Source organism: Artemia sp. Qi Xiang Cuo, chromosome 7, assembly GCF_049724085.1.
Source record: "Artemia sp. Qi Xiang Cuo chromosome 7, ASM4972408v1, whole genome shotgun sequence".
In the NCBI taxonomy this organism is placed as follows: Eukaryota; Metazoa; Arthropoda; class Branchiopoda; order Anostraca; family Artemiidae; genus Artemia; species Artemia sp. Qi Xiang Cuo.
This window is the reverse complement of record NC_142800.1, coordinates 80,791,838-80,817,824: the sequence shown is the minus strand read 5'-3', so window position 1 is coordinate 80,817,824 and position 25,987 is coordinate 80,791,838. Positions and strand designations below refer to the sequence as shown.

The following is a 25,987-nucleotide window of genomic DNA, read 5'->3' as shown; positions in this document are numbered from 1 at the left end:
AGGGAATTTTCCATGAAGGGGCCGCTGGATTTCCCAGCATTATTTAAAAAATGATCAGAAATTTAATAAAAAAAACAAGTTTTCCAACTGAAAGTAAGGAGTAACATTAAAACTTGAAAAGAACAGAAATTATTACGTATCTAAGGGGGTTCGCCCCCTCGTCAATACCTCGCTCTTTACGCTAATTTTTTTTTTAGTACTTTCATAAAAGCTATTTATTCTAATTAATTAAAAAACTTTTTCCACAAAATAAGTTTTTCAAAGAAAAGTACCAAGCGTGAAACTACCACAAATCAGCATCGATAAATAAATGAAACCCAAAACGAACAGAAATTATAATAATTAACCGAGTCAAACTCAAAACGAGCAGAAATTAACATAAGTTGGCCGCAAAACCCCTATGTCTTCCCAAGACCAGAACAAAAATTGCACTTTACTGAAAAAATTATAAATGTTTTTACTTTATAACTTCAACAAATCAAATAATATTATCATTTTGATTACTAAATATCAGTATATGTATATTGAACTGACAATGCACATTCAGTTGTATTTTTTCAGTAAAGTGCAAATTTTCGTGTCCCCGTTCTTTACTTATGCAGCGTGATCACGCTGACTATGATTTATACAACAACTTTCTATTTAAACCTTATATGTCCCCAGGACATAACTTACAACCCATGCAATAAGGGCTCTGAGGGTGCTATCATCCTAAAAGAACCAATATCCAGAACGTTCAACTACGTTGAACAAAATGGACATCAAAATTTTGATTGGATGTGTTTTGGAAAATGGTGGGCGTGAGAGGGGTTTTGTTGCCCTCCAATCACTTTCGACTATTAAAAACGGCACTAGCCGTTTGAATTTCCAATCGAATGAGCTTTTTTTGAAGTTTCTACGACAACGCCTTCTTTAAAAACCTTATATGCCCCCAGGGCATAACTTAAAACCCTTGCCCTGAGGATTTTGGGGAGTGTCCTCCTCAAAAACATATTTTCTATCTGGAAATCAACTACGCTGAACAAAATGGCTATCTCAAAATTTTGATTGGATGTGTTTGGGGGAATGATGGATGTGGGGGGCTAGTTGCCCTCCAATTACTTTCGACTATTAAAAAGGGTACTAGCCCTTTGAATTTCCAATCGAATGAGCCTGTACGCTGAACAAAATGGCTATCTCAAAATTTTGATTGGATGTGTTTGGGGGGATTATGGGCGTGGGGGGGGGGGGGCTAATTGCCCTCCAATCATTTCTGAATATTAAAAAGGCACTAGAAGTCGTAATTTCCAATCGATTGAGCCCCTTTTCAAGTTTCTACGACGACCCCTTCCATATGGAGTGCCCTGCTCTAAAGGAAATAATAATAAATAGTACATTGTGCCAACATCGTTATTATATGCCCTCAGGGCATAACTTAAAACCCTTGCCCCAAGGGTTGTGGGTGAGTCTCCTGCTCAAAAATATATTTTCTGTCTGGAAATCAACTACGCTGAACAAAATGGCTATCTCAAAATTTTGATTGGATGTTTGGGGGAATGATGGACGTGGGGGGGGGGCTAGTTGCTCTCCAATCGAATGAGTCCTTTTCGAAGTTTCTACGACAACTGTTTCGATACGAAGTGCTCGGGTATGGAGCAAAAAAAAAACACATTGTGCCCACATCGTTCTTTACTTAGGCAGCGCTAGGGTGCTGCCTGTGATTAAACCCTTTGTTATTCAGGGGTCATTCTTAAAGAATTGGAACAAAATTTGAACTTAAGCGTAAAGAGCGAGGTTTTGACGAGGGGTGAAACCCCCTCATGTACGTAATACAAATATACGAATATAGAAGTTCGTGACGTAAGTTAATTCGTAAGTTACGTATATGTTTTTTACTAATAAAAACGTTTGTAAATAAAATTAAAGTTTCTAGTGCCCATTTTAAGTAACCCAAAAAATTGGAGGGCAACTAGGCCTTGTCCCCCGCCCTTTTTCTCAAAGAAAGCCATTTAGCCAAAAAAGGTAAAATTAATATGCAAATTTCGTTTTAATTAATTATGCACGGGGAGCCAAATTCAAAACCTGTATTAATTCAAAAACGTTCAGAAACAATAAAAAAGAACAAGTTTTTTTTAACTGAAAGTAAGGAGTGAGATTAAAGCTTAAAACGAACAGAAATTATTCCGTTCATGAAAGGGGCTGTCCCCTCCTCGACACCTCGCTCTTTACGGTAAAGTTTAACTCTTTTTCACTACTCTACTTTTTAAAACAAGAACAAAAAACTTTAGCGTAAAGAGCGGGGCGTTGAGGAGGAGACAACCCCTTGCATATACGGAATAATTTCTGTTCGTTTTTAATTTAATGTCGCTCTTTACTTTCAGTTAAAGAAACTTGTTTTTTTTTAATCAACCCAAAAGAAGAGTATTTTCAACCACAGTGAAAATTATAAATTTGGCAAGAAGTCCAATTGATGGCGCAGTGCCTTTTTTTTGAAATTTAACTAAGGAAAAAAGTAAATCACAAAGACTTGGTGATAAATAAAAGGGCTTGGCAATTCTATTGGGTTGTAAAAATTTCGAAATAAGCTTGTGGAAGTTCTCTTAAATGTAGATGTAGCGCTTTTTGTCAGGGGAAAAGGCACCAAGAAAACAAAATGTGCGAATTGTATCGAGCATATAAGAGTTAAAGGAATAATCGTAATGGTCTTGAGATTTTGGGGTAAAGATGCATCGGTTTGAAGGGCCCCACCCCCTTCCGAGGGACCTGAAAATGTTATTTTTGTGGAGCTATTAACCTTGCACCGAAAAAAAAGGAATCTTATCACATGTAGAACCTTATTTGAGTCTTCTGGTTGATATCGATGGTTTTCCGTGAAGGGGTAGTCCTTCAGTATGATGTTCAGAGAAAACTCGCTTTTAAGCACCCCTTTTTGTCTGCAGGTACTGATCCGATCCTCTGCTAAAGTTTTGAATCCTCCGCATATGATTTGGGTCCACCTGTCCTGTTCTCATTTTATTTCTTACTAAAATTGACCCGGGCGTCTCAAGTCTGAAGACCTTTGCATGTCGCGTTTATCCTATACTCGGTTGAGCATAACAGGAAACCATGCCCATCTGAACTGCAGCCAGTTTCCATTGATTAAGAATTAAATTGTTTTTCTTGCATTTTTTGACCAAGTACGTAACTGTGACTAGTGTGACTGGACTTTTGCATTCCATTGCGTCTTTTCGCAATATGGTTGAGCTGGCTTATATTCAGCTCTTTTTTCTTTTTTGCCAATTGAAAAGAGGTACTTTCAATTCCTTATTAAATATTTTATTGTAGGCTATGTCTAGAACAGTTTGCAGACAGCAACTAATTTATAATGCGGATTTTGTAAAGGTAATAAAAAGGTCTGAAACGTGCTGTCATTTGCATTTAAAAGTATCATTAAAATACTTCTGGTGTTTGGAGACGACTTATGTGACCGAAACAAATATATAAACATGGGCGTTAAAAGTATATCATAATCTATTTTTCTTTGAATTGTTTTTATGTTCATTACTAACTATATTCTGGGAGGAACATTTCCATCATAAGATTTTTGTTTGGATTGCTCATGAAATTTATCGTGAGTAGTTCTGATTTAGGGGCTCTCAGTTTAGACCTGATTCTAAGATAGCCCGACACTATTAGTATATGATCGTGAACACGACCTCAACTGCTTGGGGTAGTGTTTCTCAAACTTTTGACATATGTGCTCTTTTCTATAATTTTTGTGACCCTTAGTGCCTTTTGTGAAAAATAAATTTATTGCAATAACTATAAAGATATATTTTCTTTTTGTATATTCACCAATTGGTTAAAAAAAAATAAAGCGCAAATAAGTCATATTATGAATAATATTTATTTGAACCAATAAGAAAGATGAAATTATTTGTGCCGAGATGATGAATCGTTATGGTTCTTTGGTCGATTAAATAAAAAAAACAAGTTTTTTAAACTGAAAGTAAGGAGCGACATTAAAACTTAAAACGAACATAAATTATTCCGTATATGAAGGGGGCTGTCCCCTCCTCAACGCCTCGCTCTTTACGCTAAAGTTTTTTTATTGTTTAGAAAAATAGAGTTGTGAGAAAGTCAAACTTTAGCGTAAAGAGCGAGGCGTTGAGGAGGGGACAGCCCCCTTCATATACGGAATAATTTCTGTTCGTTTTAAGTTTTAATGTCGCTCCTTACTTTCAGTTTAAAAAACTTGTTTTTTTTATTTAATTTTTGAACGTTTTTGAATTAATGCAGGTTTTGATTTTGGCTCACCGTACATGAATAATTAAAACAAAATTTGCATTTTATATTTGGTTAAATGGCTTTCTCGAAACTTGTTTAATTTTATTTACGAACGTTTTTATTAGTAATAAATATACGTAACTTAGAATTAACTTACGTAACGAACTTCTATATTCATAAAATTTTAACACGTATATTAGGGGGTTCGCCCCCTAGTCAATACCCTGCTCTTTAAACTATAGTTCGAATTTTTTTTCCAGTTCTTTAAAAATTACCTCTTAATCACAATCAGTTGATCAGTTGAAAAACTTGTTTTTTTTTATTTAATTCCTGATCTTTTTCTTTAATAATGCTGGGAAATCCGGCGCCCCCTTCATAGCAATGTCCCTTCCCCCATGAAAACTTCCTTCATGGAAAGATCCTTCCATATAGTCCCCGACCCTCTCCTTCCCCCACCTACCAGAAAATATCTCCTCTGAAAAAGTCTGTATACTTCACAATAACCAATACTTTATGTTAACATTGAGTAAGTTCATAACTTTCAGCCCTCCCCCTGGGGACTTTGGGGGATCAAGTCATTCTAAAAGACATTTTTATCATATTTTCGACCATACTGAACAAAATGGCTATCTCAAAATTTTGATCGGGTGACTTTGGGAAAAAATGAGCGTGGGAGGGGGCCTAGTTGCCCTCAATTTTTTTTGTTCAATTAAAATGGTCAATTTAAATTTTATTTTCCGTTCCATTGAGCCCGCCAACTATTTTATAGGACCCTGGGGTCAATAACAACACCCCTGGTAAAAAAAAAAAAAAAAAAAAAAAAAAACAAGCATACGTGATATTTATTATTGCAAAAAATGGAAAGTTACACATTTTTTTAGATAGGTGCTTGAAACCTCTACAGCAGGGTTCTCTGATACGCTGAATATGATGGTGTGATTTTCATTAAGGTTCTATAACTTTTAGGGGGTCTTTCCCCCTTTTTTCGAAAATCAGCCAAATTTTCTCAGGCACCTAACTTTTGATGGGTAAGCTTAAACTTAATGAAACTTATATATTTGAAATCAGAATTAAAATCTGATTCTTTTGATGTATCTATTGGTATCAAAATCCCGTTTTTTAGAGTTTCGGTTACCATTGAGCCGGGTCGCTCCTTACTTACAGTTCGTTACCACGAACTGTTTGATATGCAACGACGCCCAGTACCAGTAGCTTGTTCCTTGCACAGTATACATCCACACCAAACTGCAGTGCAATGCGTACCCCTATCAAACTCTTTGTACCCTTGGGGTACGCATGCCATGCTTTAGGAAACACTAGCGAGGGTACTAGAGCATTTTTTTTACCCTGGGAGATCAGTCATATTGAAACGTGGCGTCCATATATCGGGATTTTATTTTATTAATTGAAAAATCAAAATCTTGTGGGTTTCGTTTTAGACACATTTTTTTAAATTTGAATTCTGCCTCCTAATTCCTCTCGTTGTGCCTGGGAGATGAGGTGTGATTAGTTTGATATTCTCAATGAATTGTTTTTAATCTTGACAGTTCATGATGGAAAATGTAGTAGAATTGGGGGACTAAGAAACACCTGAGGTAAACTCTGAATGAACGACAGGTCCCCCATGAGGTTTAATAGGGGGTTCTTCTTTGTATTCTAGGCTGACGAATAAAAATAACCGGAAACCCGATTCACTTGTAACTGATGCATGAATATGTACAAAAAATAATGAAGACTGGATTTTTCTGTAGTATAATTAATTTATACCCTTTTCCCGTTCTGTGTTCCTAAAGTTCCTCACAAGGGCAAGCTTCTGGAGCTTATGAGATGTGATATTTTTATTGTTGTATTTATTTTTGAAATAAAATTCAATTCAATGCAAATGGCATCCAGACCCATCAAAATTGCATTCCAAATATAATTATAACGTTTTCGTGTTGTTCTAACGTTTCACAACTAGGGAAATTATTAATTATTTCGTGGGATTTGCTCTAATTTCGTATAAATTGCACGAGCTCCATAAGTAACAGCGTTTTTTTTTTCCGACAAATTCTGTCAGCTTATTAAACTGGTCCGGTCACCTGTTTTGCTTTACTTTTTAGATAAAAAAAATACAAATGTACCCGAATATATTTTGCAGAGGGCACAAAATCGAAAAAAACGCAATAAACAGGCTTATAACATTGAAAAATACAAGAAATTACAAGTAGGCCTACTTGACTGGGTACGCTTTCAGACCGAGTTATGGATGTTTATGGCGTTTGGAGCTAATCACTAAGCACATTTTTCAATTAGCCTAGTTGTGAAGAGTGTATTCAAGGGGTAGCGGGTTTATCGCCTCCCTTCCGCCTGTCGTAAATTGGTCGTAAAAAGGCAGGTAAAAATACTATTTCCCCTAAAGAATATTTTCCGACTTAGCATTTCTGTTTTGGTAACCCCTCTACCCGAAACCAAATTCTGGATAGGACCCCGCTAGGTGTAAAAGTTTTTCAGCCCTCCCATTTCCTAACACATTTCATGCAAAATAGTAATTTTTAGATACTGATTTTAAAGTTCCCCCCCACGAAAACACTTGTTCGAGCGTTTTCAGTTATGAAATGTATGCTCGAGTGCAAAATGAAAGGCTGGCACGATTCTAAATTCATTTTTGGAAGAGCATAGATTAAAAGGAGAGATATCAGTTTCAGGGCCGTATCCAGGATTTTTGTTCAGGGGGGTTTACTAATTTTTGACTTTTTTTTGGGGGGGGGGGGTTTACTAATTTTTAACTCAGTTTTCGACTAATTTTACTTATTTTTACCTAGGTTTTACTAATTTTCGACTTATTTTCGAGTCGGTCAAAAATTTCGGGGGGGGGGGTTCAAACCGGGTAACCCCCCCTCTGGATACGGCCTTGATCAGTTTAAGATTAGGTTTATTCAAAATGGGACGTCTAATAACTTTACCAATCAAGATTGGTAAAGGTAACCGTAGATAGTATGCTTAACTCTATAGTTGAAACACTAAAAGAGCTGGGAATTCGACATAAAATAGGGGATGCACATAAGGTTGGGGATGCACGCTAAGTTACTGGCTATTATACCGGCTATTTTCTTTTAACGCTGGATATTTGTAGTGTCTATTGGGACTAGATCCCCCCCCTTCTAAAATCTTGAAATTATTTAGCTTTTCTCATATTTTGTTTATGTACAATATGCCAATTTTTGAAACTTAAATGGGAAGACAGCCTTCACTTCTGGTCCGTTGCTATTCTATTTTTCAAGTTTAATAAAGAGTGTGAGAAATTGCTCAACAGGAAAGCCGAAGAATTTGTAAACAAGGTTATTTGAACTCGTTTTGCTTTAAGGCGTTGTAAGTCAGATCTGCACCTTAATATTACTCAACTTTTGTAGCAACCGAAGCCGCCACCCCCGAGGGAATTATCTATAAACCTCTTGAAGACATAGTTTAGTGATAAATATTTTCAAGTAATTAAATTATTATTCTAGCAACATGCCTGTATGTGGAAGGTGAAATTCCCTCTTGAAAATGTCCCTAACTGCCTGTTAACACATACTTTCCGTCATACAAACGACGAAAGAAATCGGTCAGATTCTTTAAAAGAACTTCAAAAATTTTGAAAGTTCAAATTCTTGGAATATTTTTGGTTTACCTGTTCTCTGTTCTGAAAAATTAGCTCGCTTTCTTTTTATTTCCATGTTTGCATAATGATTTTCATAGAACCAGCCTTAAAGAATTTTAAAAAGCTATATTAAACACACAAGTTTTATGAATTTGAACCATGCCTACACAGAGTAGACGGGGACCTTAGATATCGTTGTCTAGCTAAGTTCACGTATATTTGCCTGGAAATGCAATCTGTAATGATTTGCGAAAAGGATCGGATTTCCTACTACGTCGTTCCTCTTGAACCAAAAAGTGTGTTCTCGTGGGTTTTTTTTCGCTAAAGGGGGGGGGGGATTTGAAAAATAACTAAAAATTGATGAATAAAGCCGACATTTAAAGAAACTATGGGAGAATTGAATTGAATTTGAACTGAATTAAACTTTATTAAAAACTTTATTAAATAAACAATACACCATATAATCATTTAACAAGTAGTTGTCTAAGAAGAAACAAAGATCTGAGGACGAACGACTGCAACGATCAATATCCATAAATTCAACTAATTAACTAAACACCGCTCAAAGTGTGGTTGCTCATCCTCCCCTCACAATAAATACTTCTTTAATATTTCTTAAATTGCTGTTGATGTGCTGTAGATGGCGAGATAGTATAAGACTTCATATTTGGAGGGGTGTGTGCCTAAATTCATAAAGCTTATTCAAAGCTGTATTATTTCTCTGATATAATAAAATATCAAGGTCACTTAATGTAAACCAAAGGTAGGTCTAGACGCAGTCAGCAGTATTGCTTTTGAAGACAACCAATTGTCAACATTAGAAGTTCTTACAGTGGTGGTAATCAAGTTGAAAAATTACAAAATTAAATATTTTATGGTATTTGTCTTATATTATTTACATAACCCTTTTTACATTCTACTTCTCGAATAACAGATATTTGATTAAGCTGGTTTCGCTGAATGGCGGTAATTATCCTCTACCAAAGATGGTGGCTACAAGAGCCCTTTTACCACCTAACAAAAGGGGGTAGAGAAATCTCTTGAGGTATGTCCAAACACTATCCTCCCCCCAGCAATACTATTAAGGAAAAACAATAAAGCGCCAAAAGAGTGAATGCCTGAGTCTAAAATATGCGTGTTGAAAGAGACAAATTCTCTGTGTGGAAATAATGTGATCATTAAATTTTTGGAAGAGGGTGTCACGCCTCTCCAGAATACACGCATGATGGGGGGGGGGACCTTAGTAATGATGTTCCTACCTGAAATTTCGAATTTGTATGATTCACCCGTAATTCTTTTTCGTACACCTACGCTTCGCCTTTTGTTGGTGTTTTTTTTTACCCCCGTCCCCTCCTGAAAAAAAAATTATGGATACAATTCTGTCAAGAGTCTATAGTTAAGAATAAATTTGTAGAATAGTACGTCAATTGTTGTTATAAATGTTTCTGCTCTTTAAGGAAAAATCGCCGTAAGTGTTTTAGTTTAGGGAGTAAGTTCACCGACGGGACCTAATCGTGACATAAGCAACATTAATTTCTTTTTGTTTAAAAAAAAATGGTCCAATTGGTTACGTTCTTTAGGTGTAACAACTCAAATATTTTGGATCGATTTAAAAGGTGTTTTCATTCAATACATCATAATGGTCTTGAAGAAAATAGATGTACTGTTAACTCATTACAACCACTTCCAATTTTCATGAATGACTAGGTTGCCATGAGAACAGCCTTTTGATAAACAGTAAACAAACCATCAATCCCGTAGTGTTCCTGGAACAGATTGTGTCAATTCAGAATATTCATTTTGCTCGAGAAATATCCAAAGAATTTTGTAAACATAAGAATGGGGGTCTTCCTCTGACCTTGAACATATAAATTGATTTATCTTAAAAAAGAATTGAAATGTTCTGAAACACATTCAGAATATCATCATTAGTATTGGGAGGAGGGACAAGTTCGAAAAATTGTCAAATACATGAATAATACCGAAAGCATTAACAACCAGAGGGGCATTTGTTATTTCACGTAGGGGGGGGCGGTGGCTATGACCTCGAACATTGTTTAATAATATTGAGCACTTGGGTATTTAGTTTGAAATTAGCTCGTGCATCCACTGCGGGGAGGGGGGGGGCTGGTGTACCTTTGTAAATCCACAGAGGTCACAGGACTAGCCCTTCGGGCTAACTGTCCTGTTGCATACAAGATCAACTAGCCCATGTCGCGCATGATTTATTTTTCTGTAAAAATTATACTTGGCTGGATCGGTGCCTGATTTGAAACTTACGAACGATACTTAAACTTATAAATCATTTGATTAGTTGAAATTAGCAAATTGATTCAGGTTCATACCCTATATGGCAAACTCGCAAAACATTCACAATCGTTCATTTTGGAAGAAAGGTCAGTTGTTTTCTTTTAAGCTAGGTACTTCCATCTAGTCTTGTCCAAAAAGTGTTCGATAGTGGTGAGAGGCTCTCACTAAGCGGTAAAAAGTTGGCCTTTTCCTTCAACATAAAACTACTCCCCAAAACGCTTTGTCCTTTGCACTTAAGCAAGCACTCCTTAAGACAGGAAAATTCACCTTTACCCTTTTTTTTCTACTGGCACTTAAGGGTCTTTCGGTGATGGGACCTTCGTTTTCGGGATCATCAACAATGTCGATGGTAGGAAGCCGAACTGCTTGGTGCCATCTGATTTTGATTTTCCACTCTCTAAAGCTCAAATCCTAGGCTTCTTTTCCGAAGGACACACTTTGAGAAAAACACATTTCTTTCCCAGAGGACAACATTTTGGTATTTAAAGTTTCTAAAAACACAAATCAGACAAAATGTGTAGCACTTTGAAATTTGAAATAAGACTGCGAATTCACATATCATTCGCATAAACAAGACAGATCTGTGCATTAAACAAATACCAACTTAAAAATGGAGAAGCTTCGACTTCAAGTTATAGAAATGTCAGTGAACATGATGCCATTGCTATAAATTCGAACTATAAAGAGGACTAGAATCTATTGATTTTTTCCAATATGATCAATGTTTTCAAGAGACTGGGGAAAAACTTCAAATTGCAGAAAGATTCAAGTGAAACATTTAAATTTTGGGAAGTCGAGTATACTTGTTTATGCTAGATTTTAATAGTAAAATTTATGAATCTTAGTACTTTTCTTCTTCATTCTAGAGCATATGTTCAAGACAACCCTGCTTTAGCCCGGTCATTATCTTGATACATAGCCAAAAGTTGGTCACGAACGAGGAATAGCTTTAGTTCTCTCCATGGCGTCATCGAGTCTAACAATGGTCTTCAAACTCCCTGCGGAGACTAATAATCCTTGATGTAGCCCCAAAGAAAAAATATGTGAAACTGGGTACGCACTCAAAATCAGTCTTGGACCAAGACTCTTGGTAGACCAAGACTCGACCAGGAACGATTCCACTCGGCCAATATCAGCACATTTTTCAGTTCCGAAAGAAGACTCCGTCTTACATCGAAACGGGAGTTTGTTATAAGCAACCATTAACAACACTTTTCTGGAAGAAAGTCGTAGCAACGAACTAATTGTGCTTGTCATCTGAGATATTCTTGGATTGAATCTCCTTCCTTTCTCTCGAAAGTCTCGGCTCTCCGGATGCTAGGGCATCGTAAGACTTGCTGTTTTTTGCCACTCATACGGGGGACCTCCTTGTAGATATCTTGGGTTATTCCCTTGTTGTGGCACTAGATAGTTCTGTATGCAAATTATTTGATTAAACAAATTGTGTGCTTGATCAAACATGGACTTGTTATCTGTATCCTTTACATCCTTGGTCGTCTCTATAGCAATGTGCCGTTTGATCCTACAGTACCTTACGGCAAATGCTTAACTTGGCTTTGAACACATTAAGTTAGTAATTATCGCCCATCTATTCAGAAGTAGAAATCTGCTCCTATTTTATAAAAATCATGACAATCAAACTTTCACGATAATTTCAGCTGGCAACGCCTAATTTTTTTTTTTTCCTCGTTCAGATTTGAAACAAAAGTGTTTATAACACTTGCCAGAATTATTTCGAAAAAAGAACGATGCCAAAATAATTTTAATTTTACAAAGAATATATGCAAATGTCTGCCTGAGTTGAGAAGCATCCCTTGAGGGTCATATCTGTTTGGTGATCATCATGACACGGGGAATCATTTGGGACGGTATTTGCTTCAAAATACAGCGAGAAGTGAAGTTTGGTTAATGCTAATGAAATAAAACAAAATAGGATAAAAATATAATAGTTTAGAAACAAGTTTCGGCTATATATTTGCACATTAGGGAGGTGGGGGTAAAGCATAGCATATATTAAATACGTAACCTAACCTAGGTACTGTTTCCCCCTAAACCCCAAAAAACTAAAGTTTAAATATAGTTCTCGGAGTGCAAGACTGTACCCAGAGGAGAGGTTAGGAAGGGTTTGAACCCCTCCCGAAATGTTTTTTTGACTCGTAAAAGCGTAATAAAAATGGATATAAACAAATTTTGTATGTTTTAGAGTTTTTTTTCGTGTACACCCCCCTTCCCCGATAAAAAAATCTAAGTAAAACCCCCTCCGAAAAAAAATCCTGGGTACGGCCTTGCCGGAGTGATAAGCCTCTTTTTATACAGTGTCAGATAGGCAATTACCGGGCAATGGCTATCTGAGCCTTGCTTTTCTCGAGTCGCATTCTCGCGATATTCCCACATTTTAGAACACTACCATACATATTATGTATATATATATTTGCCGCTATTGGTTTTAAGTTTTGGATTTTCTGGTTTTTGTTATCAGATATTTGCTACTTTCTTATCAAAGTTCGTTTTTCATTTTTAGAATATACCTTTTGAACTGATGACACTTAAATGGAGGTTTTTACCGAAATGTCGTTTTTCCCCCATTATTTTACTTCACTGACTGACTTTTCTCTTTCCCCGCCATTTCTTGCTTTTTGTTATCATGTCTAGACAGGGTGGCCTGAGAACTTTTTAAGGGTAACAAAAAAAAAATGTGCCGACTGGGGGATAAATTTGTCTTTCCTACATGCACTCTTTTGAGAATTTTTCCTCCCTCCCCCCAAAAATGGAATAGTAGTCTCCGATCATAGACCGTTATTTTTCAAACGTGGAGATTATTATACTCATCTGCAGGGGTGAAAATCAAGGAGGAGCAATTGAGACATTCAATCCTTCCCCCAATTGACGCTTCGCTCGTCTGTAGGATAAAGATGAACTTACAAGACAATGATTCAAAGCGATTTATTCAATTTGTTTGTCTTATTGCAAGACTTGTAAGGAAAGAAGAAAAAGAAGATGTCGAAATAATGCTTCAGCAGGCAAGCACATAGAAACATTAACGTCAATCAAGGGTTGTGCAGGGGCGTATCCCTTCCCCAAACTCAGTTAACTCTTCCTTTTTACTGGAGAAGTATTAAGGAACAACGAAATATAACTTTTAATCCTTTATTCCTATGTAACAGGGTACAGACCTTCACTCGGTCAATACTCTGTTTCACAAAAAAAAACTTTAAATTATTTTATTTTATTTGGCAAACCGTTCTGCATATTTATATCGACAGAATGTTCTATGCTATTGAGGATCAAATTAAATTGTAATGTGTTTTTGAAATATTTGGTGCAGATACTCCCTCGTCTTCAACAAAGTTTATCATAACTATTCAAATGTTTGTGATGTCATTCATACGAAATATGTTTTTTTTTTTCAAAATTAAAGCTCTAAACGAATTCGCCCAAACTCGTAACCTTTCTAAATTGTTCTTTCGCATCGGAAAATGGTAGTATGCCAAATTTCAGAAAAGAGCATAGTGCTGTTTTCGAAAAAAAGATTTACGGATAAATAAATAAATATGGATATATGATTACTGTTCGCTTAATAAGATGCCTTATTGAAAACTGGATAGCCAGTGTTGCAGTTTTTCTGGAAATTATAGATATGTTTTGAATAAAAAATATAGCTACGGCTGATTGAATTTTGAGCATTGATTACGCTATTATCCTAATATAATAAGAATTCTTAGAAATACCAAGATGATTCATGTGAGAATGGAGAAGAACATTTTGTTTGGCTTCAAAAATGTGCTCATTAAACATAAAATGGAGCTTGAGATTACATTTTTTGTGAATTTCATATCGTCTCTGTTGAAATCCCTTGTGAAATACACACATATACGCCTCGTGCCAAATTCAGAAGTTTTTTCCCTTTATTCACTGTGTGAAAGAGCTTCATTACGATATAAACGATATTTTTCCAAGAATCTGGTTGATGGAAATTGGGTTTTTTTTTAGTTCATTGTTGTTGTTTTTTTAATGCCACAGTGAGCTGCTTCTGTGGCGACCAGTTGTTGCCAAGTTTGTTGCTCTGGAGCAAAAGTAGCACCAAAACTTTTGATGATCATCAACCCGACTCTTTTAGGTCCAATGCATTCAAGCTGTACCCGAGAGAAACATGTAGTTAGCCATTTATTTTAACTGACGTAATCCTATCCATTAAAATTCCGAAATTTCATTAATAAAAAATCGTGTAGCAGAGAAGAAAAACTCCGTAATAGAGGTCCATTATAAAAGTGATTCTTCTGGACGAATAAATAAAGTCGGTTTCTTTGTTAAGATTCAGGTTACATCCTCTGGTAAAACGTCTACAGCAGTCCAGCTGCTGCGGATCAAAGAATCTGCAATCTCATTTTCGGGGTCGAATGTCATCGGCTGATTCAAATCTGGTAGTCGATATTAGAAGAAAATCTGCATTTTTATAGCCTACTAAATCTACCCAGGCTTCTGAAATCTTAGCCTGGCGGGGGTCATTCGGTCTATGAGCAATTTCTGAATTCTCAACTTCAATTGAATGTTAAGTGTTTTATTGTTATTTTCGTATTCAACTGTGAGGAGGACCGTGAAAGCTGACTTATGGGCTTTTTTTTGCTTTGACAACAGTTTTTTGTCGACAAAGACTGATCCAACAGATCTTCCTTCTGACAAAGTATTGGGGGAGGGGGGAATTATGGACCCTAGGAAGACATTTTATAATCATCGTACCTAACTTCCAGTGATTGAAATCTAAATTCCCATCCAAGATTTATGTGTGTGTATTTGGGGTTGGCTCGATTTCGCGATGTAGGTTCTATGTTTCTCATGCGAATATTTTAGGCATTGGGCAGCCTATCGAAATCATTCGCATTCCCTGGATCAAATATAGGCAAAATAGGGTTTTCAGCAGAATATACAATATATGATTATTCGGTTCTTGTGCACTTTATGGTATCCACCGCTATATATTGTACAAGGAACTACTAATGGATACCCGTCAAACGGGTATTTGCAATAGAGAAATCGAATGCTAAGTGTGGTCTTCGTTGCGTTTACAATATTTAAACTGTTGTTTTTTAGGGTTTAGGGGGGAAGTTACCTAGGTTAGATTAGAATATGTATTTAATATACGCTATGCTTTACCCCCATCCCCCTAATGTGCAAATATATATGCCAAATTGGTTTCTAATTCATTCTATTTTATTATATTTCATTAGCATTAACCAAACTTGACTCCTTTCATGGGTACCATAAAATGCACAAGTACCGATTATTCCTCCTGCTGTATCGATTGATGACGTTTTCAGGATCGCTATATCTCTGTTTTTATTTAATCTCATTTAAAGTACAATTTTTGGCACGTCATACAGCCCTGTACCGTTAAATTTTAATCAATTATAATTTATTTATCCCTTGAAATGCCTTTCTTCTATTCAAATCAGGTGCACACAGGTCCCTTAGTAGTGATGGGGGAGGGTTTTGATGGAGGTCGAAAACTCGATAAAGTAAATTTCGGGTCTTCCACTGAAGTTATTTTAGGAGGCTCGCAGTGGCTTAGCAAGGGCGACAAGGATAAACAGAGAGGTACTTTGCAGTGTGCATTTATTTTTGCTCTTCTTTTAGAACAGCCTCTGCAAAAATAAATCCTATTCCTAATCTTTTTAACATAAACTAATAATTTAAAAACATAGAAAGTGGGATACTTTAATATTTATTGTTAAAACTTAGTCCTTGGAAGATTATCATTTGAAACATGTTATTTTACGGTTGAAAATCTGACTGTTTGATTTATAATGCTCCAACATTAAAAAAAAAACTCCCAAAACACTTTTCTGGCTGATTTCTTCTCTAAAAGAGAACACTAAACGCTATTTCTATATAAACATTTATTAATACTCTTATCTTTACCTCGCCTGATAAGCAGAACAAATTGCTCAATGTCATCACTATTAAAAAAATCCGCCATAAAACAATATAAATAAATTTTGACTTTTGACTCGATCTTGTTTGCTTTCTTTCATTGATTTATGGGTCAAAATCAAAATCTGCGTTCCTCCCTTTTTTGCTTCAGGAAGACTTTTAGTGCTTCTCCATGGCTGATGCAATGATGTCCTAACATCAGGCACCTTATATTTAAGTAGAAACTTCGTTCTCGATACAGATATTATCTTGGAAAGTCTCCTAGAATTACCTGGCTAGACCTCCTACAGTTTGGAATCCAAAGAACGAGCCAGTCCCAGGGAGACCTCGGACGCTGTCCAGTTCTAAGAATTTATTTCTGTCATCTATTTGAGATCTTAATGGAGTCTTAATATCCCTATTTTAAGAAGTTCAAAAATACCATGCCCCTTGTAGTGCTTAGTTCCTAAGCTGAGAAATTCAATTTGTCAGTTTGTAAATATTTTATATGGCGGGAATCGAGGAGTCGCTCTCATTGAAAACAGTTTACACTTGGTAGGACACGCCACGCGTGGTACGGTGTTTACCATGTGTGGTGGGAAGAGATTCGGTGTGAGGGAAGTGTGCCACGAATGACCGAATTAGTGGTGCTTCGCGATATAAACCAAGTGGTGAAGACTGTGTGACCCCTGGGCAAGAATACACACGTAAATAATATTTGTATCTGACTAAAGATATTAACCGTGTCGTGCACCTTCTCTCCTTGTTTTTCCGTTTTAATCATTATTTTCATTTGTAGGATGATGAAGAGTGTGGGTCTTTGCGCAATATTGGGGGGGGGGGGTGAAACAATAAAATTGATTAATTATGTTAAAAATTATGGTGGAATTGTAAAATCATGTTTTGGCTATCCCAGGCTATTGGCTATTTTGGGGTATACATGTCTTGTGTTACCGTGAATGTCCGAAATCTGGTTAATGTCGACATTCACCGGCGAATGTCTGAAATTCCATTCTCTTTCCTTGGATTCAATTTGTTTTGCGAGTCAGCTTTTTCAGTCTTATGCAAGCTATGATGGCATAAATTGAAGTTAGGTTAGATTAGGTTAAATTTGGTTATAAATATCAGACCAGAATGGGTTAAAAACATAAGCTAACCTAATCTAACCTGGCATCATCGAACCTTGCATTAAACTGAAACAGTTGACTAGCAATGCTGACTAAATCCAAGAAAAAGAAAGTATTTCGGGCATTCACCGTTCACCATTTTCGGACTTTCACGGTAACATCAGCATTGAAGAGGCTGGTAAATAGTTAGGTGGAATGGTGTTTTATGGTAGTTGTTAATTAACGAAACACACTCAGGTTAGTCCCAATGAAATATTAGTCCTAACCTTTAGTTTATTTAATAATATAATTTGGGCTATATATTTGCACATTTGGGGTGGGGGGATAAGTATTTGGACAGTGCCCCTAACCTAACCCGCACCCCCTTATGTGCAAATATATAGCCCAAATTATGTACGTCCAATGCATTTTGTCACCGGTCATTTGTCTTTGTGGCTATAAAACTGGTTATCTGAGATCTAACCTAAGCGTAATTCTTGAGTATGCTTCGTTTAATTGACAAGTACCGTTTCTATTACTGGCTATAAAATTGTCGTTTCTATGAGTGACAATTTCAATTTTTAAAAATGGATTTGACTATGATTATTAAGTATATTATCTAAAATAAATTATGTGTAGGTCGGGTAAAAGCAGTTACAAAAAAAACTTCAGTTTACTTTCTCCGTGTAGTAAATATTATCTTATTTGAAATATATGACAAGGATCAGCATACAAAGAGAGTTGCCATTATTTTAGAAGGTCGAGACACAACAAGCACAAAATACGCAGTTTTGAGACTTACTTTCTCAGCGCCAATTCTAACGGTGCAATGTAATTTGTTATGGTATCGTTTCGAATCACCTAGCTTAGTAACATATTAATTTGTGTATAAAGTTTCAGCTGAAATTGACCTAATATTTTGTGATACGGTTTTCAAACATTTTGTGATAACAAACTGTAAGCAAGGAGCGACTCGGGCTAACAGTAATGAAAACTCCAAAAAATCAATTTAGTGTAAATGAATACGTCAAAAGGATTTTTTTTTTTTTTTTTTTTTGCTGATTTCAAATATATAAACTTAAATGATTCCAAATGTAAAGCTAACTTGAGAAAAATTGTTTTTTTTTTTCATTTTAATTCTACCTAGTAGACTAACCCTAATTAGGGTTTCAGAAAATAGCCCTAGGGACATTGGACCCTCAAATGTGTACTTTAAGTCCAATTTTTCAGTTTTCCTGCTTATCTTGGGGAAGCGGGGATTTCGGTTTTTTGACAATTTGTGTGTTAGGTTCGGTGTAGGCCTATATTTACAAAAATAAAAGGCTTATATGTGTGGTCATTTTATGCTCACCCGCTTTGTACATATTCCAGCTTTTCTAATTGTATAAATTCTTTCCTTTCAACTATGCCTGTATATATTCTGTATAATACTTTTAAAACTAAATTATAGTCTTTTACGATTTACTTGCCGACACTAGCTGCACAGGTTTTATTTGGGGGAGGGAATTCTTCAGAGGATGTTCCTGGGTGCAAATATACTACCTATATAAGTACACAGAGTTGAAGCATTGATTGAGAATTGTTATCACTAATTCTAGGTAAAAGTGCCTATTACTTTTCTTATTAGACCTATATACCTTATTTTAAAATTTTTTTTGTCTTTTTTGTATTTTATGCTCCTTTTCATTTATTTAGATCATTTAGATCTAAATCTTTGCACCGCTTTCCATCATTTATGATGGAAAGCGGTGCAGATAATGCAAATTCTATCTTTCCGAAGTGACTCCTTTTTTTTTTGTTCTGGCCAGATACCCCAAGCTAGGAAATTATACCTTGAGCAGTGTGTTTTAAGAGCTAATTAAATAAATTGCCTTTTCAAAATCGACCCTCCTAACATGGGGTAAGGCTTTGTGCTGTAATCAGCCAATGGTTTATGACGGAGAAACTCTTATGTTCGATCAATTTCATCAATGAAGGGGGATCTTAAAAAATCCTATTGACAGAACCATTTTTTTTCGATTTGTGTCGGGTTTGGTTGAGGTAATACAAAAAGTGATGAATGGAGAGGGTTTATCCCTGGGCCAAGTGATCTTGAATCTATTTTTTGTAAAGCAGAATAAAAAAAAATATACTTGTTGGTGAATACATGCATATAGGGTAGTAAATTCAGAGGAAAAGGAATTCCCCCCAATTCTGGTTCAAAGGACTCCCTCCCTGAAGATTTGAATAGTGGTAGCCTGAAAATGTATTTGCTGTGTCCCCCCCTTCTTCCCCAGTAAAAATTTTGATTCCTCAGTCTAAGGGTTGACACTCTATACACCTGTATTTGGCCATATCGAACCCAAGGAGATTTAGTTGACGCTCATGACTAACTCGGTTCAATCAAATGTCCTGAATGTATACATGAAGAACTGTGAATCAATTTTTTACTTTAAATAACGTCAATATATTTTTGGCATTGTTGTATTAGCTGGTAACCCCGCGAGAAGTCTTGTTTCGTTAATGCTAATGATAGTTTAGAAACAAATTTGGACTGTATATTTGCACATTAGGGGGTGGGGGTAAAGCATAGCATATATTATATACGTAACCTGACCTAGGTACCTTTTTTCCCCCTAAACCGCAAAAAACAATAGTTTGAATATTGTAAACGCAATGACAAACCACGGTTTGCGATCCGATTCTCTATTGACAGATACCCGTTTGACTAGTTTCCTTTAGCATTTCCCTATACAGTATATCGCGCGGGTACCAGCCAATACAACAGTACCATATTTTTTATATGCGGTATGTGACCTTACGCTTCATTTCCAAAATGGCTCACAAAATCAGATGTAGTGGCCATCCTGATATACACGATGGTTTATAGGCAGTAACCCCTTGACAATACCAGCCCTTTGTTTTACAGTTATGTCATCATGGTGTAGCGTTTTTAAATTTAAAACTATATTTAAAATATTGAAATCATCATTTTTGGATTGCATAGAAATATACTTTGAAAACCTCAGACGGAATTTGGTTCGTGATGTTCGAACACGAAGCCTTTAGCAATCTGGATCTTTGACAAAATATGTTTTCATAATGCAAATCCTTAACTGAAATTGCTTTAAATTTCGTTCAATTTAAACATTTTAATGAATTATATTTGGAAAGACGATTTTCAACTGAAAAATCAAATAATTAAAGTCATTTGTATTAAAGTTTTGTTTTGATCAGAATATTACTACTTGACGTATTTTTGTCAGTTGGTCTAGCACTGAAAGAAAACTGTCACGGAAATACTGAAAGAAATTTCTGGATGTAAAGAGGGATCTATGCATGGGAGAAGAAAGGAGATTTAGAAAGAATTGATTTAGAATTTTTAGAAGTTGCCCCCTAGCTATGACAACCATCACATCAAATGTTAAAACCAACATTGGCATGTGTCTACACGGAAACATCATCTTACATTTTTTTTTTTTTTTAGGGGTAGGGAGGGGGTAGAGCTGAGGACTTGTTCTAGAAAGACGTTGCAAATACTGTTTTTAGCAATTTTGAAGCAATATTTTACGTTGTGCATATGATTTATAATTTTTGAAGCCTTTGGAGGTGAGGCCTCTGTGGGGTTGAAATTTAAGACCTATTGCATTTTATGTGTAATGTCAAATAGTCTTGATTCTGTAAATAAGATTTACTCTTATGAATATTTTTATTTGATATTTAATGATATTAGATATTTTAGATAAACTAGACTAATGAATATTTATATCAATTTATGTTGACTATATGTTAAACTAAAATATACGTTGAAAATTTAGCGGTCGAATAGATGAAAAATTCGGCCGTCCAAAATCAAAAGGTATTCCAATGAAAAAAAAAAACAACAAAAAACAACCACATAAAAATAATTAGCTCTTAGTTAAATTCATAGTGCATATTTATCCCGAAGTATTGCCGACTTTCACAAATCACGTACACTTGATGACGCGTGCCAAGTGTTTTGGGGATTCTGCCACGAGTGGCGGAATTGTGCGGCACATTTTGTTGGCGTACACAGGTGTACATTTGGTGGTAGAAAGTAGGCAATCCCTTGGTTTATCCCTCTTGATTTAGTAATTGGTAAAAATCGGCGTAATAATTTGAATATCCTGTTCCATTTATCTTTGTTTGAAAAACATTATTTGTTCATACAACCAGGCTTGTTCGCATGGATGGATTTTGGAGAGGGTGACATTCCAGGGAGCCTAAATATAAAAATCAAGTGGAATTGTAGGATAAAGCATATGAAAACATGGAAACGGTCGCATTGTATTTAATCATGGACAGGGACGGGCCAGAGGACCCCTTTTCGTAGTCTCTGCACGCAATCTTGTAAAATTCTAAATTGGTCAAAACAAATGGCCGGCAATTTGTTATTATTCTTTCAAGTTACTGTCATCTTTATCAAGTGATCAATAAGCAAAATTGTCTGAATAATTCATGTTTAACTTGGAAAACTTATTACAGTTGTTACCGTGAATGTCCGAAGTCGGGTTAATGTCGACATTCGGGTTAATGTCGGGTTAAGTCGGTTAAGTCGGGTTAATGTCGACGAAGGGGGGGCGGCCCCCCCCCCCCCCTTCCATAATTCATTGTTGTAGTTTTCATAATTTTGTTGATAGAAGTATTATATTTTCATCATATTTTGTTTTATTTCATTAGTATTAACTAAACTTCACTTCTCGACAAAACCTGAGTGAGGGGGCTATAAAAAGGTATTTTGTACCATTACCGGTGAATTTCGGGACATTCACGGTAACATCAGTTTGTACCAATAGTTTTTACTATAGAAAAAAATTGAATTACAATTGCAGCAGCATGCTCTTTTTATTTCTTGCATGGACCTCTAATATCTGGCGAGGACACATGCATTTATTTCGGACAGGGGAGCATGACTGGGAGAGGTAAATTTTCTCCCTGTTGCTACAACTACTACTGAGTCCTTGCAGTATTAAGTGGCCTTATGCCGGCCCATTAGTGAGACAACTCAGATTTGTACGCAGGAATTTTTAAGTTAAAGGGGAGGGGGCAATGGTAATTTTTTCCTGATAATTTGAATAGGAAATGCCCAGAAATTTGGAAAATTTTGGAGAGGCAGGCCCGAGCCCTCCCCCCTTCATTACGTACGTTCATAAGTTTATGGTTTTGTCACTTCCAATAAATGTCTTTAGATTTAAAGCAGATTCGAGTCACATTCAAGAGTTAAACTTTTATGACTCCTCCCCTCTTTTCAACAGCTTTTCACCCATTATATTAAAACTGCGTTCTCTCTATTATCGGAAAAGTTAATTTCCCCAAAATCCCGCTTCTTCGAATTCTGTTTTTTTCCGATGAGAGGGGAAAATATCCCAAGGAAACAACGGAAGCCATGCAAGAAGATTGTCAATAACACGATGATATTCCCCATTCCAAGTATGCAAAAACTTGCACCCATCAATTATTCTACCCCTCGCATAATTTAGTTGAAAAATAGGCAATGAATGGCCAGGATAAGGCTGCAAATATTAATTTGTGTAGAGGAAGGATCAGAAATAAACAATATCGCACAATCAAATATTATATTTAAATGTATGTATATATATATATATATATATATATATATATATATATATATATATATATATATATATATATATATATATATATATATATATATATATATATATTTAGGTAGGTGATAAACCTTGTGAGATTCTTATGGTTTAACATCCAGAAAGAATCAATTGTTTACGCTTGAAGCAGGCCAAATTGTTTACACTTACGAAATATTAATTGTTCAGGTTACTCTTCCGTTGAAAATTTCAAAGGGAAACACTGGCCACATCATTCGTAGGTTTGCCGTTGTTTTAATAATGGTGAAAAGCCTTTAAGGTTTACAATTCCTGTGTAAGGTTATGGTATGTTATTTTCACGTAGTCTTGTAGTTTTAATGTTTTAGCCTAAGACGACAATTTTTGGTGTCACCCGGTTACTGAGATTTACATATATACATCTACCAAATTACGTTTTGAAATTCCTTTTTTTAGATTAAAAATACGTTGAAAACATACGAAGATAGGAAAACCTTATATTTTTTCAGCAAGTTTAAAACGTTCTCTTGGAAAAAGTTCCAGTTTTATAACATATTACAACTATTACAAATGTTGTAGCTATTATAATTCTGGCTTGGTGAAACCAATAGAAATAATTCGCCTTTGTTTGAGTGAAATTATATTCTCTTTCTAAAACATCTGGCCCACGCTGAAAAAATTTGTGTGTATGTGACTTGTTAGGATTTTCATATATTTTTATGTTCGAGAAATTTTGAGCCAATCATAATGATTTTTTTTTCCAGACCCGGCTGGCTGCGACCGTAAAGAAGTTACAGGAAGCTTTCCTTTCCTTCCCAGTTATGGAAATTTTGAAAACCGCCAAAATTTGCTAGTCCATCAGAAGCCTCACAATCCCCGGAAGCCTCAAGGGGTCAGCAACCAGAAACATCGGGCTTCTTCCCATCGTCATTTCGACCTATTTAATTTTGAAAGAAGTAATACACATATCAGTAATCCTGCTATTTGGAACATAGGACATAACCCTATAATTTATGTATGATGATTATCGGCCCGTGCCTTGTTATATTGAATTTTAATACTATGATAATGTTTGATTTGCAAATTTCATTGTTTTGTCTTGATTTTTTAAATGATGCCTTAAAGAAATATCCTATAAAGAGGAGGTACCTACTTTCAAAAACCCGTAGATTTAGTGGCGCGCGCTACGCATGGTGGAAATATTCCATGTCTCGTTCGAAGAAGCGGAGTTACCACACGTAGCTGAACAATTAGCACTCCAAGTTGTACACCAGATGATGGAGAGTAGGCAACCCGTCGACAGATTTAGTCAGTGGTAGGGCTGGGGTCTTGATCCTCCTCAAATTCGAGTTTTTAATAATTCTCATAGAAGTTGCATATATTTTTGTTATATGTTGATTAGAGTGTTCATGCCTGTTAATATATTGAACCCTCTGCCCACGAAGTAGAAATATAACCTCACCACTGTCTGCTGTTCTTGATAAATAATATAAAGCGTGTATATGAAATGAAATGAATAGAGTGCTTCTATCAGGAATGTCCGTAATTGAGTTAAAGCATGGCTAAACTTACAATTTGTGCAAAATATAAATTAATACAAGTTATCCAAAATATAGCAATTATTAATATTGACTAGTGGCGAAATTTGTAAAGAAGAAACATAATTTTTATTTTAGAAATTGTTTTTTGCAGTTCTGTTCAGAATTTCTAAGTTGATTTTGAGACTTCTCTATTGCTGGTCCAATATGTGCACAAAAAAGTCCTACCTAATAAGTACTCTATTTTATTTATATTTTTGCTAATTAGAAGTGGGTATTCTCAGACTTACTTAAATTTTTTTTTTTTTTCAAGCTTCTTTGGGGAACAAAACCTAACACTGAGATGAACGATAAAGCTCTAAGAAACAAAAAAGAAGTGGATTGAAGATTTGTCTTTTCTTTTTCTTATTTATGCTTTACATTGTGAAAAATTGAGAAATTTAGAATCAAATGTATTATTTTTTTTTCTCACAAACCATCTCATTAAAAAACTTATGAAGTGTGTACCCAAAAAGACTCTCGAAAATATTAAATAGGTTACGCCTGTACACAAGTCTTATGCATTATCACGTTGATTATAGTAGTAAAATTTGTCTAAAAAGGCTTTTTAATTTTAGGCATAGTGCCTTTATTTTGGGTAGTGATTTTTGTGTGATAAATCAGTGTTTTTGGGTTTTTGTAGTTTTTGTGTGATCTCTATTAACAATGGCAAGTTAATTTTTTCATTATCAGAAGATGGTGTATCTAATTTTCCCTTTTATTTTTCTCTGCATTCCCATTTTCAGTTGTAAATTCTAGTCTTATAAAATTCTAGAAATTGTAAAATAACATCTTCTTCAAAATCCAATTTATATATGTATGTGTATAATTTTCTTTTGAAATTGCGAATGGATAGCCAAAATATTTTAACTAAACATTTTAAGCTTTTTTGAAAAATAAAAAATGGTTAAAATTTTATTTTGACAATTTTTGCTGTTAAGAATTGTGATATTTGAAAAAAAAAATTAAAATTTATGCTCTTTTGAAAAAAAGGCTCTGTTAACGGATTAAAAAAAGAAGAAATAAAACATGGCGTTAAGAGTCAAATAAGAAAACATAGATGCATTGCCTTAAACTTTTTTAGACAAGATAGAGGGGGGGGGGTTGGAGGCAAAGATAAAAATCAATTTTTGTCTTTCCCAACGAGACACGGTTTTAATAAGCTGGATATCTTGTCTTCACAAGCCATGACATCAGAGCATATTTTCTGGGGGCAAGAAGGGGGGGGGTCAAATATGCAAGTTGTTTTCAGCCATTTAAAAAAAATACGGGGCAGTGGTTCCCCCTTCCTTGGAAATGTGGATCTTTTTACAGCTCGTCCAATAGCTTATAATGTTTTCCATACAATTAGATGATGTCTGTTGCGTTAACTTGAATCCCCCCCCCCCCAAAAAAAAAAAAATTCCCGTGCGCATACTTTTATATTTATTGTTTCTTATCACTTCTATTACTTGAAAAGTTGTCGAAGTTAGATATCCAATTTTGGCCATCTGTCTGTGATTTAAACTATTAGACAACCCTGCCATCTTCTGATTTGATTTTTCACATTGTTTTGAGCGTTTTTAATGTGTTTTATCTGTATATTTAATACCGGTTTGATCATACTATTTAATTGGTTGAAGGTGTTTGGGT

General features: G+C 35.4%; 1 protein-coding gene across 1 annotated transcript in view; it reads left to right on the top strand.

Annotated features, from left to right (window-relative positions):
- The window catches only part of LOC148950749 (uncharacterized), a 46,506-nt gene extending 20,766 nt beyond the window's left edge, over positions 1 to 25,740 (top strand). Inside the window, exon 2 of the mRNA XM_089092616.1 lies at positions 23,543 to 25,740. Within this exon, the coding sequence (XP_088948742.1) occupies positions 23,543 to 23,799 (257 nt within the window). The 3' untranslated portion in view covers positions 23,800 to 25,740. The remainder of the gene's footprint in view (positions 1 to 23,542) is intronic.
- Positions 25,741 to 25,987: the final 247 nt, after the last annotated feature.